The sequence below is a fragment of the Hypanus sabinus genome, chromosome 19 (assembly GCF_030144855.1).
Source record: "Hypanus sabinus isolate sHypSab1 chromosome 19, sHypSab1.hap1, whole genome shotgun sequence".
NCBI classification, from domain to species: domain Eukaryota; kingdom Metazoa; phylum Chordata; class Chondrichthyes; order Myliobatiformes; family Dasyatidae; genus Hypanus; species Hypanus sabinus.
This window is the reverse complement of record NC_082724.1, coordinates 13,622,465-13,642,748: the sequence shown is the minus strand read 5'-3', so window position 1 is coordinate 13,642,748 and position 20,284 is coordinate 13,622,465. Positions and strand designations below refer to the sequence as shown.

Here is a 20,284-nt window from a genome sequence, read left to right as displayed (position 1 = left end):
CGGTGCCCTAGCAACCACCGACAACACTAATATAAACCTAACCTAATCACAGGATAATTGAGAATGACCAATTAACCTAGCTGGTACGTCTTTGGACCATGGGAGGAAATCGGGGCACTCTGGAAAGACCCACGCATTCCACAAGGAGGGGCTACAGAGACTTCTTACAGAGTACACTGGAATTGAACTCCAATGCCCAACTGTAATAGCATCACATTAACCACTACTCCACCATGGCACCGATCTTGGTTATTTCTGTTAAGCTATAAGCAAATATAAAAAATCTCTTTTAGTGATTACTAACGATACATAAATAGAATTTTCAAATTCAATTGGACAAAAATGTCGAGATGAGTAAAAACGCCATCTGTGATTCTGACATCTGTTACCTATTGGGAAACCTATGTTTTCTTGTCATTAACCACACAAGAACCTTTTCTGCTTCAAAGTTACATGAATTTAAAGCTATTTGAATTATATAAATGTATAAGCAACAGCAGGAGGGCAGATTTCTTAAGATTATGGAATACAAGACAAAATCTATAACAGCAACGTAATCAGTATTTCTTTTAATTCCCCAAAGACTTCTTACCTGAAGAAATACTTTGATATTTGCTTTCCAAATTTTCTTCAAATTTGAAAACATTTGAATAGAAATTCTTTGAAGCTGAAGAAAAATACATTTGTAAAGATGTCTGAATTGCACTGATATTGTCTAGAAATTCTGTTGCAAGCACAGATTTGTACATCAAATTCAACATGGTAGTTGCATGCAAAATATCAAAATCAATTTGGGAAAGATTAAGGGATTTACGCAAAATATGATTGCAGACATATTTTTAAAACACAAATCGATAGATACATTTGATCATATTCTATTTGAAATGCATAGCTCTTTAAATTAACATGTCTTTTAAATGTAACTCTTTATTTAGGAGATTTGAAGCTTCAATAATTGAAAAGAAAAAAAAAAGAAAAAGTAAATTTGCAACCAAAGAGAATCCAATTATCATTTTGCACAAACACATTTTTAATGTGGCTATTAGGACATATAATTATAGAAAAGTCAACAAAAAATCTATGACAAAACATTTTAATAGAAAGTCAGGTGGAAGAACAAGCAGTGCAAATAGAGGTAATATTTTTAATAAAGAAATATAAATCCCACTCTTCTCATTATTTAAATAGTATACAGCTCAGAAACTGTTCATTTATATGTTAACTATATTTCAATTATAAATTATTGCAGATTTCATATGAAAAATAAAGTCCTTGTATATTTGCCAATTGTTAACATATGGATACAGAACATGTATAACTGCAACTGACACGTCAAATCTTATTGAAAGGTTTTTGTTCAAGATTTTATTTATTTGGTATATGTAAGCTCTGTTGTTTAAAAAATTATATATTTCACTTCAATTCACCAAGAAAACATTTTTCTTCCAATTGATTTTGTGATACTGCATGAAAACCAAAGTACTCTAGCAAAATTCCTGATCTGCTCTTCAAAATAAAGCATGCCTGTGAAGCACCTGTTCAATTGATATCCAAATAAAACAACTCAACAATTACATTCTGTTTGAGAAAAATAATACTTAAACCATTAAGTTACTCAAAGAGTTTTATTGAATGTATGATATGTGAATATATATGGGACAGTTTTGTGTTGAAACAAAATTATATACTAGGTTTAAGAAATACTAACTCATGCAGAGGGTATAACAAAATACAAAAGCTATACTATACATCTCACAGCTTTAACTGCCATTGTAATTATTATTGAACAATATCAGAGGAGGATGAACTATTTTACAAACTTGGGTTGGTGATTGCTGGTTTTATACACATTAAGCATGCCTGCAATTTAAGGTCTCTCAATTCCATTTTCATCTGTCTTCAGTCACCTGAAAGTAGTCAAGACTTCTGCTGATTGTCAAGATATTCACGTAGCTTGTCTTCTGTCAATGTAAGTCGCTGTTCCAGGATTGTCACTGTCTGAAGAATAAAATTGAAAGAAAAAATATTATTTATTTGAGGTCAAGGGACATGAAGCACATAAAGGCTGCTATATGTTGTTTGCTGTGAGCTTCTAGTATTAATATCCATTATATACAAAACATCCAATAGAAAGTTATGCTTACAACAGCAATGTAGTTACAGATCAGGATCAATTTTATTTAAATTACTTGTTTTTTCCTTACAGTCTCTCAGTTAAAGTACAAGTTTCATGTTACAATTCTTTGATGTTTTATCAGTTGCAGAATGAAAATGATTTGATGCAAACTATCTATAACTAAATGGCAAATACAGAAATTGATTCAAATCCTTTATCTGCTCCCTTCTACATTGCTACCTCCACCATAACCAAATTCTGGACAGACAAGAGTATTTCTACTCTCTTTCTGCCCACACTTCAGATACCATTACTCAAATATTTTTTAATTTATGACCTCCAACATCTGGTAGCATGTGATAACACTAAGCAGATCACAGTAAAGAAGTTTCCTTTATAGTCCCTTGAGGTTGGGGCCCATATGGGACAAAAACATTTGCAGAGGAGTACAAGAAGCTTCTACCTCTTTACAGCAATATACACTGAACTTTATTCTGTAATATTTCACGTACAATTACACTATTGATTAAAACTTTTCATAAGAAATCAAAAGCTTAGAAATCAAAACATAGAAAACCTATAGCACAATACAGGCCCTTCAGCCCACAATACTGTGCCAAAAAAGTACTTACTTTAGAAATTATATAGGGTTATCCATAGCCCTCTATTTTTCTAAGCTCCATGTACCTATCCAAGCGTCTCTTAAAAGACCTTACCACATCCACCTCCACCACCTTTGCCAGCAGCCCATTCCACTCATTCACCACCCTCTGCATAAAAGAGCTTACCGCTGACATCTTCTCTGTATGTACTTCCAAGCATCTTAAAACTGTGCCCTCTCATGTTAGCCATCTCAGCCCTGGGAAGAAAGCCTCTGACTATTCACACGATCAATGCCTCTCATCATCTTATACACCCCTCTCAGGTCACATCTCATCCTCTGCTGCTCCAAGGAGAAAAGGCCAAGTTCACTCAAACTGTTTTCATAAGGCATGTTCCCCAATCCAAGCAACATCCTTGTAAATCTCCTCCGCACCCTTTCTATGGTTTCCACATCCTTCCTGCAGTGAAGTGACCAGTACTGAGCACAATACTCCAAGTGGGGTCTAACCAGAATCCTATATAGCTGTAACATCCTCTCGGCTCTTAAATTCAATCCAATAGTTGATGAAGGCCAATCCACTGTATGCCTTCTTAACCACAGAGTTAACCTGCACAGCAGCTTTGAATACCGGTACTAACAGTCATATTAAACAATCACTTCCAATGATTTACTTAGTTCTTTCTTCTTTATGTGAATAAATGCACAAGAATCTTGAGCTGGTGCATTAAAGTCTAAGACAAATTCAAAATCAAGGTATGCATATCACATTTTACAGTTCACACTTGATAGGAAGACCTGCTCTTATATACCTTCTTCAAACATAATGGTCACAGAGCACATTAAGGTCAACAAGTTTAATTATCATTCAATAATACATGGATATAGCCAACGTAACAGCATTCCTCCAGGGCCAAGGTGTAAAACATATTACCAACAGCACATAACACATATAATTAACGTAGCAGAAAAACATTGCCACAAAAAAAATATAGCTGAGTCTCCGAGTGACATGGCCTCTAGATTGATGATACATGGGACGTTGTCCTGGTCTAGCTTGTTCTTCCATCAAGCAAACACTCAGGGCAGTACTGACAGGAGGGGCCAGCCCCCAACCCAGTAAGGATTCCAGTGTGCCCACAGAATCCTCTGCTCTCTCCCACATCTTCTCAGCGTCTCCTCTCCTGCATGTCTTAATAGATGACCCCAGCAGTGTGAGGGCCTTGTCCGTGCAACAACTGAGGCCACACAGCTCCCCCGCCATCGGTCTCTCCAATGAACTAGTAAACCAGACTTGCAGTATACTACATTAGCAATGTCCAACAGGGTCTTGTGATCACAAGAACAATGCCCAGGACAAACACTCACACCGCCTCGGCACGGCAACAATACACAAGCCAGGCAACAACACAACAACATGTCCAACACTATCGCTATCGAGCAAATTGCTTATAGGATAGTCCTGTAATCATAAAAAGACATAAAGGATGAACAATTACACCTTTGGTTGGTCCTGGTGTGGCCGCTGCATCCAAATGCGCTGCTACCTTACGGGAAAAAATAGTACTTTTGAAGTGGTTAAAGTGCACCAAGACAATGTGCTTGAGAGTACTTTTAAGAATAAAAATACAATTTCCAGTGAATTTACCAGGCAAGTGGACATAATACATCTAAACTAATTATCTTGTATTTTGCTTTAAGCTGTGTCCATGCAAGATGAAGCAGATGGCACAAGTTAGCAAAACAGGTGCTGCTGAACCTGAAAGCAGAAAATTAAAATAAAGACATGAGGAGATATACATGGGAAAGAGAGAATTTAGATAAGAGGATGGATGGTGCATTCACCTAATATTGTCATTTCACAAACACAACAGATGAGCAATCCAAATTAGAGTGCTGTCCTATAAGATGGAAAAAAACTAATTTGCAAATCCGCAAATCAAATTAGCATTTAACGCTAAGGCATATCATAAAAAGTATGATCTGGCACTGATACATGAAAATAGAATTTCATATTGATGTCAAGTTGGTAAGTGAAAACCATCTACATTCTCTCAAAATCTGCAGTCCACTGAAAACCTACAAATACACATCATCAATAGTATCATCGGCATAATAAGATGGACCAATAAAAACTTATGGACAGCATGTCATCCTCCTCTGGGCCTTCTGGAGTTAACATCAAATTTTCCAAATTCAGGTAATTTATTTTTAAAGTTTGCATCAAAACTGGCCACTTTTGCTGTTAGTTATCCATCTGTGGTATTAGCTCATTTTTGCTCTCTCCATTAATACAACCCGACTTGTTAGATGTGTACAACACATTGCAACACATCTTTGTCTGTACTCTCACTTGCTAACTGCCCATTTGACTGGAGGACCTTTACAAATTATTCCTATATCTTCCCTGGCCTCACCCTATCACTGATGCAGTATTCTCTTTATCCTCTCTCTCCTTCTCTTTAAGTTCAGGCTTTTTTTTTTGTTTCTCTTTCCTTTTTCTGATGAACGGTTTCATCCCAAAATGCCAAAGCTCAAAGCAAATTTTATTATCAGAGTACATATATGTCACCACACACACAACCCTGAGATGCTTAGGGCATACTCAGCAAATCTATAGAATTGTAACTATAAACAAGATCAGTGAAAAATCAAGCAGAACACAGAAGACAACAAACTGTGCAAATGCAAATATAAATAAATAGCAGCAAAGAGAGCATGAAATAACAAGATAAAGTGTCCTTAAAGTGAGATCATTTGTTGTAGGAACATCTCAGTAGATTAGTGTAGTTATTCCCTATTGTTTAATAGCCTTAAAATTGAAGGGTATTAACTGTTCTTGAAGCTGGTGGTGTGAGTCCTGAGGCACTTGTACCTTCTACCTGATGGTAGCAGTGAGAAAAGAATAAGGCCTGGGTGGTGAGGGTCTTGGATGATCTTTTCTACAACAGCATTTCATAATAGATATGCTTAATGATTGGGAGGATTTACCTGTGAAGTATTGAACCGAATCCACTACCTTTTGTCAGATTTCCCATTCAAAGGCATTGGTGTTCCCTTACCAGGCTGCAATGACACTTTCCACTACACATCTTACAGAAGTTTGTTAGCTTCTGATGTCAAGTCGAATCTCCACAGACTCCCAAGCAATTAGAGGTGTTGTCGTGCTTTCTTTGTGATTACATTTATATGGTGGGTCCACGACAGTTCGTCTGAGACAGTAACACCCAGGAATTTAATGTTACTGACCCTCTCCACCTTGATCCTCCAATGAGGACTGGCTCATGGACCTTGGGTTTCCCTCTCCTGAAGTTTACTATCAGTTCCTTGGGCTTGCTGACATTGAGTGAGAGGTTGCTGTTGTGACACCACTTAGCCAAACTTTCAATCTCGCTTCTGTATGCTGATCCAACAGCACCTTTGGAACTGCCCACAACAGTGATGTCATCAGCAAACTTGAATATGGTTTTGGAGCTGTACTCAGTCACACAATCAAAGGAGTAAAGCAAGTAGGACAGGGGGCAGCGCATACAGCCCTGTGGTGCACCTAAGCTGAGAGAGATTGTGAGGGATGCTGAGGGATGTTTTTAACAATCGGAACTGACTGGGATCTGAAAGCGAGGTAATCCAGGATCCAAATGCACAAGGGGGTATTGAGGCCCAGGTCTTGCAGCTTACTGATTAGTTTTGTGGGGGATAATGGTAGTAAATGCTGAGCTGTTATCGATAAAAGAGTATCCTGATGAATACATCTATGCTGTCCAGATGTTCCAGGGTTGTCTGAAGAGCCAATGAAATGGCACCTGCTGTGGACCTGTTGTTGTGGTAGGCAAATTGGAGCAAATCCAAGTCACCAGTCAGAAGAGGCGAAATGTTTCATCACCAGCCTCTCAAAACACGTTATCATTGTGGATGCAAGTGCAATTGCATAATAGACATTAAGGCAGGTTACCATATTCTTCTTGGGCATCAGTACAATTGAAACCTGCTTGAAGCTGGTCGGTACCACACATTGCCTAAGCTTGAGGTTGAAGATATCCATGAACACACACACCAGTTGGTCAGCACAGGACTTCAGTACTCGGTAAAGTACTCCATCCAGACTGGATGCTTTCCTTGGATTCACCCTCTTAAAGGTAGCCAGCGCATCATCTTCAGACCAAAGGATCATTGGGAGATGCGGGAGTGCACAATGGTTCCTCCATGTTCTGACTGTTAAAGCGAGCATAGAAGGCATTGAGCTCATCTGGAAGTAAAGCATTTGATGCTTAATTTTGTACGAGGTTATGGCATTCAAACCCTGTCACAGCTGTTGAGCATCCCTTGTTGATTCCAGTCTAGGTTGGAATCTCCACTTTGCCTGTGACGATGCTTCTGGAGATTATACCTACACTTTTTGCAGCATTCTTAATCTCCAGCCTTGAATGCCCCTTAGCAAATTTCGGATTTCATGGTACATCCAGGGCTTCTGATTAGAGAATACCCTGAAGACTCTCATTGGGGACACATTCATCTACAGCTGTTTTAATAAAGTCTGTTACAACACTGGTGTAGTCATTCAGATCCTTAGACGGGTGCTTGAACAGTATCTAGTCCACTGACTCAAAGCAATCCTGGAATCATTCCTCTGCCTCCCACCACTACCTCTTATTGTCTTATCTCTGGAGCCTTGCCTTTTTAGGCTCTGTCTGTTTGCAGGTAGTAGGAGGACAGTCAAATGGACCAATTTGCTAAAGTGTGGTCGAGACAAGGAACGACTGACATTCCTCATCATAGCGTAGTATTGGCTTGTGTGTGTGTGTTGCTAGGGTTTTCCTCAAACAGGCTTGCTTGAAATCACCAACTATAATTTGAAATGTGTCAGAATGGGCTGTTTCTTGTCTGCAGATGACATTGTGTAGTGCTATTAAGTGTTTTTTACAGTCGGCTGCTGGAGGTATATAAACTGCGGTCAGGATGACAGAGAACTGCCGAGACAAACAGAATAGTTGGCCTTTGATTGATAGATGTTCCAAGTCTGGATAACACGAGTTTGACATAACCGCCACATCAGTACACCAAAAAGAATTGACCAAAAAGCACACGCCACCATCCTTTTTTTTTTCCAGAGTTTGCAGTTTGATCTAGCCAGAAAATCGTAAATCCTTCAAGCCCAATTGCTGCATCCAGCATGTCTTCTGATAGCCAAGTCTCAATCCAACAAACAATTCAGATCTGACTCATCTACCTTTGATACAGTGGCCTTGCCCTCAGGTTATCAGTTTTATTTTCTAGTAACTGCACATTTGCTAGCAAGATGCTGGATAGAAGAGGCCTCATTCCTCTGCATTTCAGCATGACTTAGTTCCCGGCTCTCCCTCCGAGCTTCCAACCATGGCGATTACCCTTAAAGGCACTGTGTTCTTTAGTTGATCGTGAAATTTGAAGATCATTGATGTAATTTCAAAGTCCATTGTCAAGAGAATATTTACATGCCGCAGATTGCAACGAAAGTAATTCAAGAGAAGTATACTTAAGTGGAAATTTGGAACAATTTTCTGCAGCCCACTGGTTACTGATAATCGCCAGCACCATCTTGATCCTTCAGAACTATTTATTCCCATCCATAGATACTCCTGTTGAGCATCTCCAACACATTGTGTCGATTTCTGTGAATATTTACTGTCAAAGATTAACCACTTTACCATCACTGGATTGACTCATAACATAGAACAATGATACTTGCTGGATACTAAATTTGAGCCAGGGCTCAACAGGTTTGAGACAGAGGCATGGCAGTGAAAAAGTGACAAGGTACAGAATTTTTGATGATGATAATAATGGAACTATTTGTCTTAATAATTCTGGAGGAAAATTAGAGCATGCATGTACACAATAAAAGTGAAGAAATACTGCAGATGATTCCTTCGCATTCCTACTTTGAAATCTAAACATCAAATTATTATGATTCTTAAAAAAACTGAAAATAATAATGTTTTATTCAGATGCAATTATTTAACAATGGGCCATAATTACAGTTTAATTACCTCTCTGTCCTTATCAAAGAAAGATCCTTCATATAAAATAAAAGTTTACCATATTTCAATTCTTATCTTAATCTCATGTGCATAAACAATGTTTGTTCTGCTTTGTGGAAAATGTTTTAAGTTAAGTTTAGATAAAATTTTCTGTCCTTAAGAATTCCTCAAAGTGACTGCTGCTAAATCAGAGTGATGATAGTCATATGGCTTAGCATAAGGCAACACTTACATATGAAGCCTGACTATAACTTAAATCAATGTTACAAAGTTTGCGATATTTTTATGGGAACTTTCTTCAAGATTACTTGAAAATAATTTTCTTCGAGATTAGCTGTGAATGTTTTCTACAAGACAATTAATTAATGCTTCCTATGCATAATACTTTGGAAGTCCATGTTGTGCATCACTGATAAATGACTTTGCACAATGCAAATAAAGAGGCAAAAGATTGATTACTTGTCCTCCTTAGTAATATTAAAAGATATTCCTACTGGGAATTTGTACAAGGAAGCTGAAATGATAGCAGTTGACAGTAACAAGTTGTCCATGCCCAAGTGCTATTGCTAACAAAACAACAAACTTAAGTAACAGGACAGCAGCATGTAAAGACTAAATTGCTATTGGCTGGAAGGGAAAAAGTTAATCTAAAGAGCAGATAAGTGACTTAAATAGAGATAGAATTTTATCACCTTGTTGCAGCCCCCAAATATTGATATAATTGAAATATTCCAAGGACTAACAGATTGAAATCACAATAAATACAGAAGAAGAGTTTATTCACCGAATATCTTCACAGTTTGGACAGATTTGTGTAAATGGAAAAGCAGTACCTGGACCCTTGGACTACTAAATTGTCAGGGAACTCATGGGAACTTATCAGGTAAAGTTGAGTAAAGGAACACATTTGTTTGTGTTTGTAATTGTATCTCATTCCAGACCAGTGCTCCAACACTTCATGCTGTCCAGGAAAATATGCATTGTTTGAAACTGTTCATAATAGCATAGTATGTACGTGTAGCCATGCATGTCCCAAAACCCTTCGCGGTTGTCATGAGAAAATATGTATTAACAAAATCTACAGCTCAAATAAAACTTACTCCAAAAAGTTTTGTTCTTCATTGAAAAGACTGGAAGCAGATGGACCCTGAAAGATGTACCTCCAAATCTAGCTGTTAGAATACCTCACTGTTACACTGTGTGACTCTTAATTTTAAATCCATTATAGATTCATTTTCTAGGCAGAAAATCACATCTAACTTTGCATCATTTTGCAATAAATTTTATGAGGAAAATAAACCAAACAGATTGTTCATTGTGTTACTGCAGCTAGAAGTTCTGTTTTCAGTGGCATGTCAATAAAATAAACAAAGTAAGAAGCGATCTTCTGAACATTAAAACTCATTAAAGAAGGTGATTTCTGAAGGTAGCTCCAAGCTAGTGCCACTTTGAGAGATAACGTTATTAGAGAGATAGAGCCAAAGTGACTAATTAAAATAATATAGCAAATAGGAACAGGAATAACAAATAAGGCTCCGCAAGCCTGTTCTACTATTCAATAATACTACATCTCTTAATTCTCTCCATGTCTGAAGACCTGTCAAACTCTCTTTTGAACATATTCAGCAATTGAGCTTACATAGTTTTCTTGGATAGGTATGATGGAGAGCATTCGATAAACACACTGCTTACACACACACTGCCTTGTCATTTTGCTGTTGTTGCGCTGAGTGTCTTTAATTGTCTTCCTCAGTATATTCTCATAATGGGTCCTAAACCAAGCTGATGTACTTGGGTTGGCTTTCTGGTGCTGTTCCAACCATACACAGTGGAACATTCTATTTCTTCAGTAATGGAGATGTGTAAGGGGGTATATATTGTTTTTATACTGTATTTAAGGGAGATAGTTCTATTTATTTTGTAATATGACTGTAACTATATTGTGGGGTGCATTACAATCTAATTGATGTGTAGTCTTGTTAACTTTGTGGGTAATTAATGATAGTATGTCTTAGTGCTGAATAAAAAGGAGCTCATTGGCCTTAGTGTGTGTGAGAGAGAGAGAGAGAGAAAGAGAGAGAGATATGGGCTGCCAGGAGTTCACAATGGACAAGAATATATGCAGAGCTAGCATGTTTTCTGGTAGATATCTTTTTGTAAATATTGGCAGTTTTCACTATTTTTATTAATTTTAGTAAGTTTGATTCTTGATGCACCAAATAAACACCCTTGCACTGAAGTGCTAAGTAACTCCAGTCATTTTTACTTTGGTACACGTATCTAACAAGAAGGAATTCTAAAAACTCACTACCTCTGGATCTTCCCATCTGTCCTGAAGTGCAACCCTTACTCTGAAATTGTGATCCTGGATCTCAGAAAACCCAGACCAGGAGTTTCCTGTTTCAACATTATCCCTCATTCTTCTAAAATTAATAATGTAAGCTCATTCTGCTTAATGTCACACTATTTGACAAAATAACCATCCCAGGAGTCAATCTGATAAACACACACAAAATGCTGGAGGAACTCAGCTGATCTGGCAGCATCTATGAAAAGGAATAAAGAGTCGATATTTCAGGTTCAGATTTTTCAATGGGACTGGAAGGGACGGGGAAGAAGCTAGAATAAAGTGTGGGGAGAGAGGCAGAACCATAAGCTTGGAGTGCAGTTAAGATTCATTCTGATGAATCTTCACTGCCCTCCCTCAACACAACTTACTTAGATACAGTGCCTATAAAAGTATTCCCCCTCCTTTATTGTTTTACAACATTGATTCAGTGGATTTAGTTTGGCTTTTTTGACACTGATCAACAGAAAGGAACTCTTTCGTGTCAAAGTGAAAACAGATCTCTATGAAGTGATCTAAATGAATTGCAAATATAAAACACAAAATAACTGTTTGCAGAAGTACTCACCTCCTTTTAATATGGCTCCCCAAATCAGCACTGGTGCAGCCAATTGGTTTTAGAAGTCACATAATTAATTAAATGGAGATCTATTTTTGGAGACCTGTGTGCAATCAAGGTGTTCCAATAGATTGTAAAATACACCTGTATCTGGAAGGTCCAACTCCTGGTGAGTCAGTATCCTGGCAAAAACGACACCACAAAGACAAACGAGTATTCCAAGCAACTCCGCATAAAGGTTATTGGAAAGCACAAGTCAGGAGATGGATACAAGAAAATTTCCAAGTCACTGAATATCCCTTGGAGTACAGTTATGCTAATCGTCAAGAAATGGAAAGAATTTGGCACAGCTGTAAATCTGCCCAGAGCAGGCCATCCTCAAAAACTGAGTGACCATGCAAGAAGGGGACCAGTGAGAGAGGCCACAAAGACACCTATGAGGACTCTGGAGGAGTTACAAGCTTTAGTGGCTGAGATGGGAGCAGCTGCGCATACAAAAACTGTCGCTCAGGTGCTTCACCAGTCACAGCTTTATGGGAGAAGGGCAAAGAGAAAGCTACTGCTGAAAAAATCCACATGAAATCTCAGCTAAAGTTCACCAGAAGGCACGTGGGAAACTTTGAAGTCAGCTGGAAGAAGGTTCCATGGTCTGATGAAATAAAAATTGAGCTTTTGGCCATCAGACTAAACGCTATGTTTGGTGTAAGCCAACCACTACACATCATCAAAAAACACTATCCCTACCGTGAAGCATAATGGTGGCTGCCTTGTGCTGTGGGGATGCTTCATTGCAGCAAGCTCTGCCTCCCCTGGAAGAATTACAAACCGTTACTGTTGCCATGCTGCTAATGAGAGACTTGTTGTTCCACCATATTATGACTCCTGTAAAACTTATGGCTCCGGAGAGGGCTGTTTACTTGGTACCATTCTGTTCATTAAAATTCCTCAGTGGACAGCCGGAGTGGGCTGGTTTGATGGACTAAGCCATTCAAAACTGATTGACACCTGAGACCCCGTGAGTAGGGATAAAAGTGAGGTCTGGGGAGATACCCCTCAGACTCACCAGGAGACACACTAGTGAGTACTGCTTAAGTGTTGGAACCCACGAGAAGGTGTGGGGCATCAGAGACCGAACAAAGGATCCGTCAATTTTAACTCACAGTGTTTATAGCGAGGCCGGTGGGGGCTTGTGTGTGTGTCCACCCTTGCCTGTGTGATGAGTCCACCATAGAAGAATGGTCCAGCTAAAGGCGAGAGGGGTCATACCTGAATGGCCACAACAACACATTGGCGGATCAAGAATGTAAAGGAAGGTTTGACTGACTGTAGCTGTCACTGTTTGCTCACCCCCTCTCTCTCTCCAACGGTTACAACAAAAGAACCAACAACTACCTCAGCCTACATTCTTGCTATTGAGGGAGTGCAGCATAGGTTCACAAGGTTAATTCCTGGAATGGCGGGACTGTCATATGTTGAAAGATTGGAGCGACTGGGCTTGTATACACTGGAATTTAGAAGGATGAGAGGGGATCTGATTGGAACATATAAGATTATTAAGGGATTGGGCACACTGGAGGCAGGAAGCATGTTCCCGCTGATGGGTGAGTCCAGAACTAGAGGCCACAGTTTAAGAATAAGGGGTAGGACATTTAGAACAGAAACGCGGAAAAACTTTTTCACCCAGAGAGTGGTGGATATGTGGAATGCTCTGCCCCAGAAGGCAGTGGAGGCCATGTCTCTGGATGCATTCAAGAGAGAGTTAGATAGAGATGTTATAGATAGCGGGGTCAAGGGATATGGGGAGAGGGCAGGAACAGGGTACTGATCGTGTATGATCAGCCATGATCACAGTGAATGGTGGTGCTGGCTAGAAGGGCCGAATGGCCTACTCCTGCACCTACTGTCCATTGTCTTGATTTATTTGGATTATTACTAAAGTATGTTCATTTCTAGGTTCAAGATTACTCTGAAAGCTTACTGGCGGTTGAGTCATGCTGTGTTTCACAGAAACCATTCTACATTACTGGCATGCCACTTTATTAATAGGACAAACTGAAGCAAAAGTCCTATGGCCAAGCTTGAACAAGAGTAGGCGTTCGCTCAGCAACCATCTTTCTATTTACTTCATTTTTTTTGGCAGAGTGCACACACATCGGCTACTGTGTTTCTCAAACAACAGCTGAGCTAACATCACAACCAAGTCACTGACTATAAAGTGCTTTGCAATTATCTTGTGAAAGGATAGAATGCTACATGAATGCAATCTGTTTCTTTTTTAAAGGCAAATCAAAGGATTGATTGACTTTGCCTAACTTTGGAGACCAGCATTACAGTTTTGCATATTGCCTTGTATAGACATTCCTTATCAATTGGCACACAGTCATCTGAAGATAATTATAGCTTTTCAAGTATAACTTTTCTTCTCAAGAGTTTAATGTTTGATCCACAACTTAAACAATAGTTTCCACATGATCAGGTCTAAAATATGCCATCATTAATACAATCTGAACTGAACTGAAATGTGTACCAGATAAAGGATTAATGTATTTTTATATAAATTACAGATGTTGACAGAATATTAAACCTTACTTAGAAAATAACTATTAAAACAAATTTAAAAAGAGAGATTTTCAGATCAAAGTGATCTGCTCTCATTATATTAATAAGCAAAGAATTAAACTGACTTATGTCGGAAAACATTTTCCCAATTTTAGACCAATCATTTTTTTAAAATGTCAGCATTTAAAAAGCGTCATCCATCTATCTACTCCATACAGCTATGCCCTTTGCCTTATGGTTTTACTGGCAATCATAATAGACTAAGGTTAATAAATGGAACTACTTTAAGTACGTTTGAAACTGAGGCAACATCATTGGAGAATCAGACTCGAGGGTCAGAGGGTAAGTCCAAACAAATAGACTAAAGTATCGAATGTCAAAAAAATTGTCCAGTACGCCTGTAAGCCTTTTAATTAAATGCACCATTTACATGCCACAAGAGAAACACAGTGGTTTACAAACCCATTTCCTCCAGCAATATAAGCCATTTGTCATCCCTCTCAGGTAGACAAAATGGTGACTTTCAAACTAAATATTAGAAACATGTGGAAATGAATGGATTCCTCTAGATTTTACAGTTTTTTTCCGCATATTTATAAGATTTTGCCTGGTTTCAAGTATTTTATTTTAATCATGAGATGTAACTATCACAAAAGTAACCTTTTAATAGCAACAACATTGTGCTGTTTAAAAATCTTCACTGGAAGATTTAAAAGATTATAATATAGTACATTAAGTTTCATTAAATTTGACAGCTGTCCAAAAACCAAACAATTTCTATGAACAAAAAGATCATCAAAAAGGAAAATATGATCCCTGCTGTGCATTCTGCAAAGTTTGTTTTCCTTTTATTTAACCGAGCATTTGACAGCCTTATGGACCTGGGTGTCTAGGCATGTGCAGCACTAACTGACAAACCTAGAACACACCTATAATTTTTGTCCTTTTAATCATGGTGTTCAGACAGCTCAAGTTACTCATGATGAAGTGCATGAAATCCCTTTGAGAGGATCTGTCTGACAAATGGTCCGAAGCTGGCTAGTCTCCCTTAAAGCACAGGAACATCTCAAGGATGCATACTTAGCCCACAGCTCTATCCTCTCTACATTCATGACTGCGTGGCTAGGCACAACTCAAACACCATCTATAAAGTCACTGATGAACCAACTGTTGTTAGCAGAATCTCACATGGTGACAAGGCGGGGTCCAGGAATGCGATTTACTGGCTGTTTGAGTGGTGTATGATCAACAACTTTGCACTCGATGTCAGTAGGACCAAGAAATTGATTGATCATGGATTTCAGGAAGGGGAAATTGGGAGAACGTACACCAGTCCTCACCGAAGGGGTCAGCAGTGGAAAGGGCAATGTTAACGTTCAGTTATGCAGTACATGTGAAAGAAAATCACCAAAGTTTGGAAACGCATACAATACAGCAATTATAACTGGAGCATCTGTGGTGATCTGAAAGTAGTAGCGTTGATGCTAGGAACACAGCTTGGATACAGCAAGTACTGTTGTTTCATTTGTGAATGGGACAGCCATGCTGAAAACCCCTTTTTCTCACTGTTACCATCAGGTAGGAGGTACAGAAGCTTGAAGGCACACACTAAGCGATTCAGGAACAGCTTCTTCCCCTCTGCCATCCGATTCTTAAATGATCATTGAATCTTTGGACACTACCTCACTTTTTAAAAAATATACAGCATTTCTGTTTTTACACTTTTTTTCTTAAATCTATTCAGAGGGAATTTTTTTTCCCTCTGCTAGATTATGTATTGCATTGAACTGCTGCTGCTAAGTTAACAAATTTCACGTCACATGCCGGTGATAATAAACCTGATTCTGATTGGCCACTCCACAAGCAGTTGGTTCCAGGGCAGAAAAGTGTGCTATATAAGCCACTTATAGACCCAACAAAAATATTATTGCCTCCTATGAACAAGGAAGGTGAAAGACTTCGATAATTGAGACAGATGTTTCCTAGAATAACTGATGCCAAGATTTAGGCAAGCATTTTTATTGGTCCACAAATCAAACAAGTCTTCAATGACAGACTCAAAGAACTTCTAGTGGGACTGGAGAAAATCACATGGAAGGCATTCAAGGAACTTGGCAACTCCAGAGCAGCTGGTTAACAACATGCTTCAAGCCTACAAAACCATTAAGTGCAACATGTCACTGAAGATTCATCTTCTACATTCCCATTTAGACTTTTTCCTTGCAAATCTTGGTGCAGTAAATGAAGAGCATGGTGAAATATTTCACAAGGATACTGCATTCATAGAGAAGTGGTATCAGGGCAACTGGAATTCATCAATGCTGACTGATTATTGTTGGCCACTGAAGCGAGAAGCCTGAGACACTGAGTACAAATGAAAATCATCAACAAAACACCTTAAGCTTAGGTTAACTATTGCAAAGTGTCAGCGCCATTATCCCATTATATTAAATAAAAGTTAATTTTTCTCCAAACTTGATACAAGTAGTCTGAAATTATGAGAAAACTCCAGGAGAGAAATGCGAGCATAAGCTACCACAAGGGGAAGCTCAGAGATGAGACAAGGGGCTATGATCGATTATATTTCTTAATTATTAAAGCGTTAAGGAAGATTGAAACATCTAGGCAAATGCAAAGGATGAGTGGTTCTCAGAGATGGCTCAGGTCGCTGGGCACAGTTGGGCCACCAGCTTGGGTTGCTGCCCTTGGAAGGGGCACTGTTTCGTGTTGTTGCCCTTGGAGGGGCATAAATTCTGAGATTTATGGACTGGACTGTAGTTCATATTGGCCTCTTTCAATTTGATGATTTTTTTCAGGCTGTTTCCCATTCTTTGTTGTTGCCAACTGGTAGGCTGGGGTTTGGTTGCTCTGTTAGTTTTTGTGCAAGGGAGGGGATGGGGGATTTTGGTGTTCGTAAGTTTTTCTTTCTTTTTCTTTTTGGATGTGGAAGAGGATTGATGTCTTTCTTTCAACTACTTCGATGGTTTTCTGTATTTTATGGCTACGTGGAGAAGAGAAATCTCAAAGTTGTATTCTGCATACATATTTTGATAATAAAACTTCAAATCTATGAATGCAGAATGAATTCACAGAACAAATTTTTGTATATTTCCTTGAAGACATTCTTAGATTATTCTAAAAGCATTTTTTTTTGGAAAGTGGATGTGGAATCTTTACAGTATTAATGAAATTCCTGGAAATTGTATATAGTGACAAATTTGGGAAGTATGTCATATTGTCTATCTCAATTTCCCATAAGATTTGGGAGAGGAACAAAATTTCTGCTTGAAGCAGGATGTTTCTGATTCTCTGAACTAAAACTATATCATCAAACAAACTAATCGAATGTTATAGTAATCAACATCAAGTAATAAATGTATTAACTATTTGAAACAAAATAACTAATTGAAGTAGTAGATAAAATATAAAGCACAGAATTGAAACATTGACTTCCTAAGATTATCATGGTCAGGACATTCTATTCTACCCACAGAGTATCATATATGTGCTCTATCCCATACTTAAAACCATTACTAACCAGCTGAGTAACATATCAAGAGAAAATCCAGACTTAAAACAATATCATAATGTAAATTGTTTTTTCCACCTCCATTTGCTGGGGGCTGTCTTATCAGGTTAATCTTGATATTAGCCTTAAGTTATTGGGATGGTGACTTGGCCTACCTGATGCACTTCGAGCCTGTGAGGTACAGCAGTTCCTATGGCACCTCCACAAGCATAGGAATATTAACAATAGCAGGATCATCCTGAGAATTGGGTGATTCACCACATGGTATTTAATTACAACGTTCAACCACTCTTTATAAATGTTCCATTCTACACAGATGAATGCCTCAGTGTTATCCAAGGCCAAATGAAAAAAAGTAGTATTCTACAGAACAAAAACACCTTACGATGTTAGTGAAATTAATGATACCATCATGTACAAATCACAACAAATTTGCTTATACTCATTTCCTGAGCTGTTTTTGGATTACTACTGAATGTTTGTTTTACTCAACTAAGGGAGAACCTTGGACTTAACAAGTTCCTTTTATGTTTATTATTCTATAGATTTATTGAACGTGCCTGTAAGAAAATGAATCGCAGGGTTGTATATGATGACATATGATGACTTTGATAGCAAATTTTCCTAGTACCTGTTTTCCTTACGCTTTTCACTGTTACTATCCTTTACCGTTGCGCATTATCCTGCTTCCACTGCTCTTTCAGTGTGGAAGATCTGTTAGTTTTTTGCGTGTGAGAGAGGGGGGTGGGGGTTTGATGTTATTGTCACAGTTTCTTTTCCTTGTGGGCGATCTGTTAGTTTTTTGTGAGGGAAAGGGTTGTGGGTTTGGGGGTTGATGTTCTAGCTGCCGTTTTCCAGGTGGGCGATCTGTTAGTTTTTGTGTTAGTGTAAATGAGGGATTGTGGGGGGGGGGGGGGGTGTGTGGGTTGTGAGTTTTCGTTGCATTTTTTTCTTCATGTGGGGGGGGGTGGGTTGATGTCTTTTCTTTAAGCGACTTCTATGGTTTTTCTGTATTTCATGGCTATCTGGAGAAGACGAATTTTTGAGTTGTATTCTATATACATACCATATAACCATATAACAATCACAGCACGGAAACAGGCCATCTTGGCCCTCTTAGTCCGTGCCGAACCCTTAATCTCACCTAGTCCCACCTACCCGCACTCAGCCCATAACTCTCCACTCCTTTCCTGTCCATATACCTATCCAATTTTACCTTAAATGACACAACTGAACTGGCCTCTACTACTTCTACAGGAAGCTCATTCCACACAGCTATCACTCTTTGAATAAAGAAATACCCCCTCGTGTTTCCCTTAAACTTCTGCCCCCTAACTCTCAAATCATGTCCTCTAGTTTGAATCTCCATACTTTGATAATAAAATGAAGCTTCAGTCTTCTCATAATTTCTCTTAGGTTTGTGTTATTCTCTCATGTTTTTAAAGCAACTTATTAAAAATTGCAGAAAACTTTTACCTTAAAGACATAATAAATGAGGAAAAAATTGAATTGGAAGACAGTAGTGCAATTTGCAATTATTAAAATATTAGACTATTCTGTCAAATTTACATTTGTTTCATTAAAAACAGGTTTTGTGGTTTTAGGCCAGTATTGGCTATCTGTTTTTTTCTGTAATTGCTTGCTCAGTAAGATTTATGAATGGATTTAAACAATGATACGAAGGTCAAGTCAACCTTTTGTCCAGAAATCTGTTTACAAAATAAGTAGCATTCCAAACCTTTAACAATCGCCTTCAACAACCTTTAACATTTTTTCTGAGTTTGCGCCCAGATGCACGAGATTAAACAGGCCTAGCTAAATCCAACAGATTTTAAATGTACATCTGTAAAAAAGAAACCTGGCTTGTTTTCCAATCTATACTTAGGTGTGCCAGATAAGAAAAATCTTCCTTCACATTTCACAGGCAGAAATGCACTACTATTCATGTCACCCACCTGGGTAAGAACATCCAGCTGGCCGACTATGTGCTCCAGAGTGCTTGCAAGGACAGATGGGATGCCAGTCACTTCTTGAGGATGAGGCTGGTCTAAGGGAACAGCTGGTTTTGACTCTGATGCCAAAATATTGCTTGAGTTATTATTTTGTTGACTTAGGTTGTTTGATCCAACATCTGATAAGTCCGTCTTCAAAAGCTGTTACAATTAAGACAGGAGTTATTTAATAACTGGCATCTGGTTTGAAGGCAATGAGTCACAATGATGATTTCTCATACAATAATCCAAGAGTACTTCAGTTTAGTGGGCTGCAAATAAATATGAATAAATAGCTTGTAGCCCGAAGTTCATTTGTCCAGACAAACATTAAGTTGAAAAACCCCACCTAGAGATTGATTCTTCAATTCAAAAACATTCCTTTTCCTTGTAACATTAGCCAATGCATTGAAAATTCAGTTTTATGCCAACTAAGTTAAAAAATTTTAGTAAATGTTTTAATGCGCTGAGCATAAACATATTGTACATGTATATTCAACTTTGTTTAGTCAAACCTACCTGATATTTTCTTTATAAATTTTAGTCCATCAGGGTACTGCTAAAG

The 20,284-nt window shown here is 38.3% G+C and overlaps 1 protein-coding gene across 2 annotated transcripts in view; it reads right to left on the bottom strand.

Annotated features, from left to right (window-relative positions):
- Positions 1–1,130: 1,130 nt before the first annotated feature.
- Positions 1,131–20,284, bottom strand: part of LOC132377735 (POC1 centriolar protein homolog A-like) — a 147,178-nt gene continuing 128,024 nt past the window's right edge. For both annotated transcript variants that reach the window (XM_059944047.1, XM_059944048.1), the window contains exons 10-11: positions 19,684–19,881; positions 1,131–1,998 (exon numbers count right to left, since the gene is read on the bottom strand). In XM_059944047.1, coding sequence (XP_059800030.1) covers positions 1,918–1,998; positions 19,684–19,881 — 279 coding nt within the window. In that variant the 3' untranslated portion in view covers positions 1,131–1,917. The remainder of the gene's footprint in view (positions 1,999–19,683; positions 19,882–20,284) is intronic.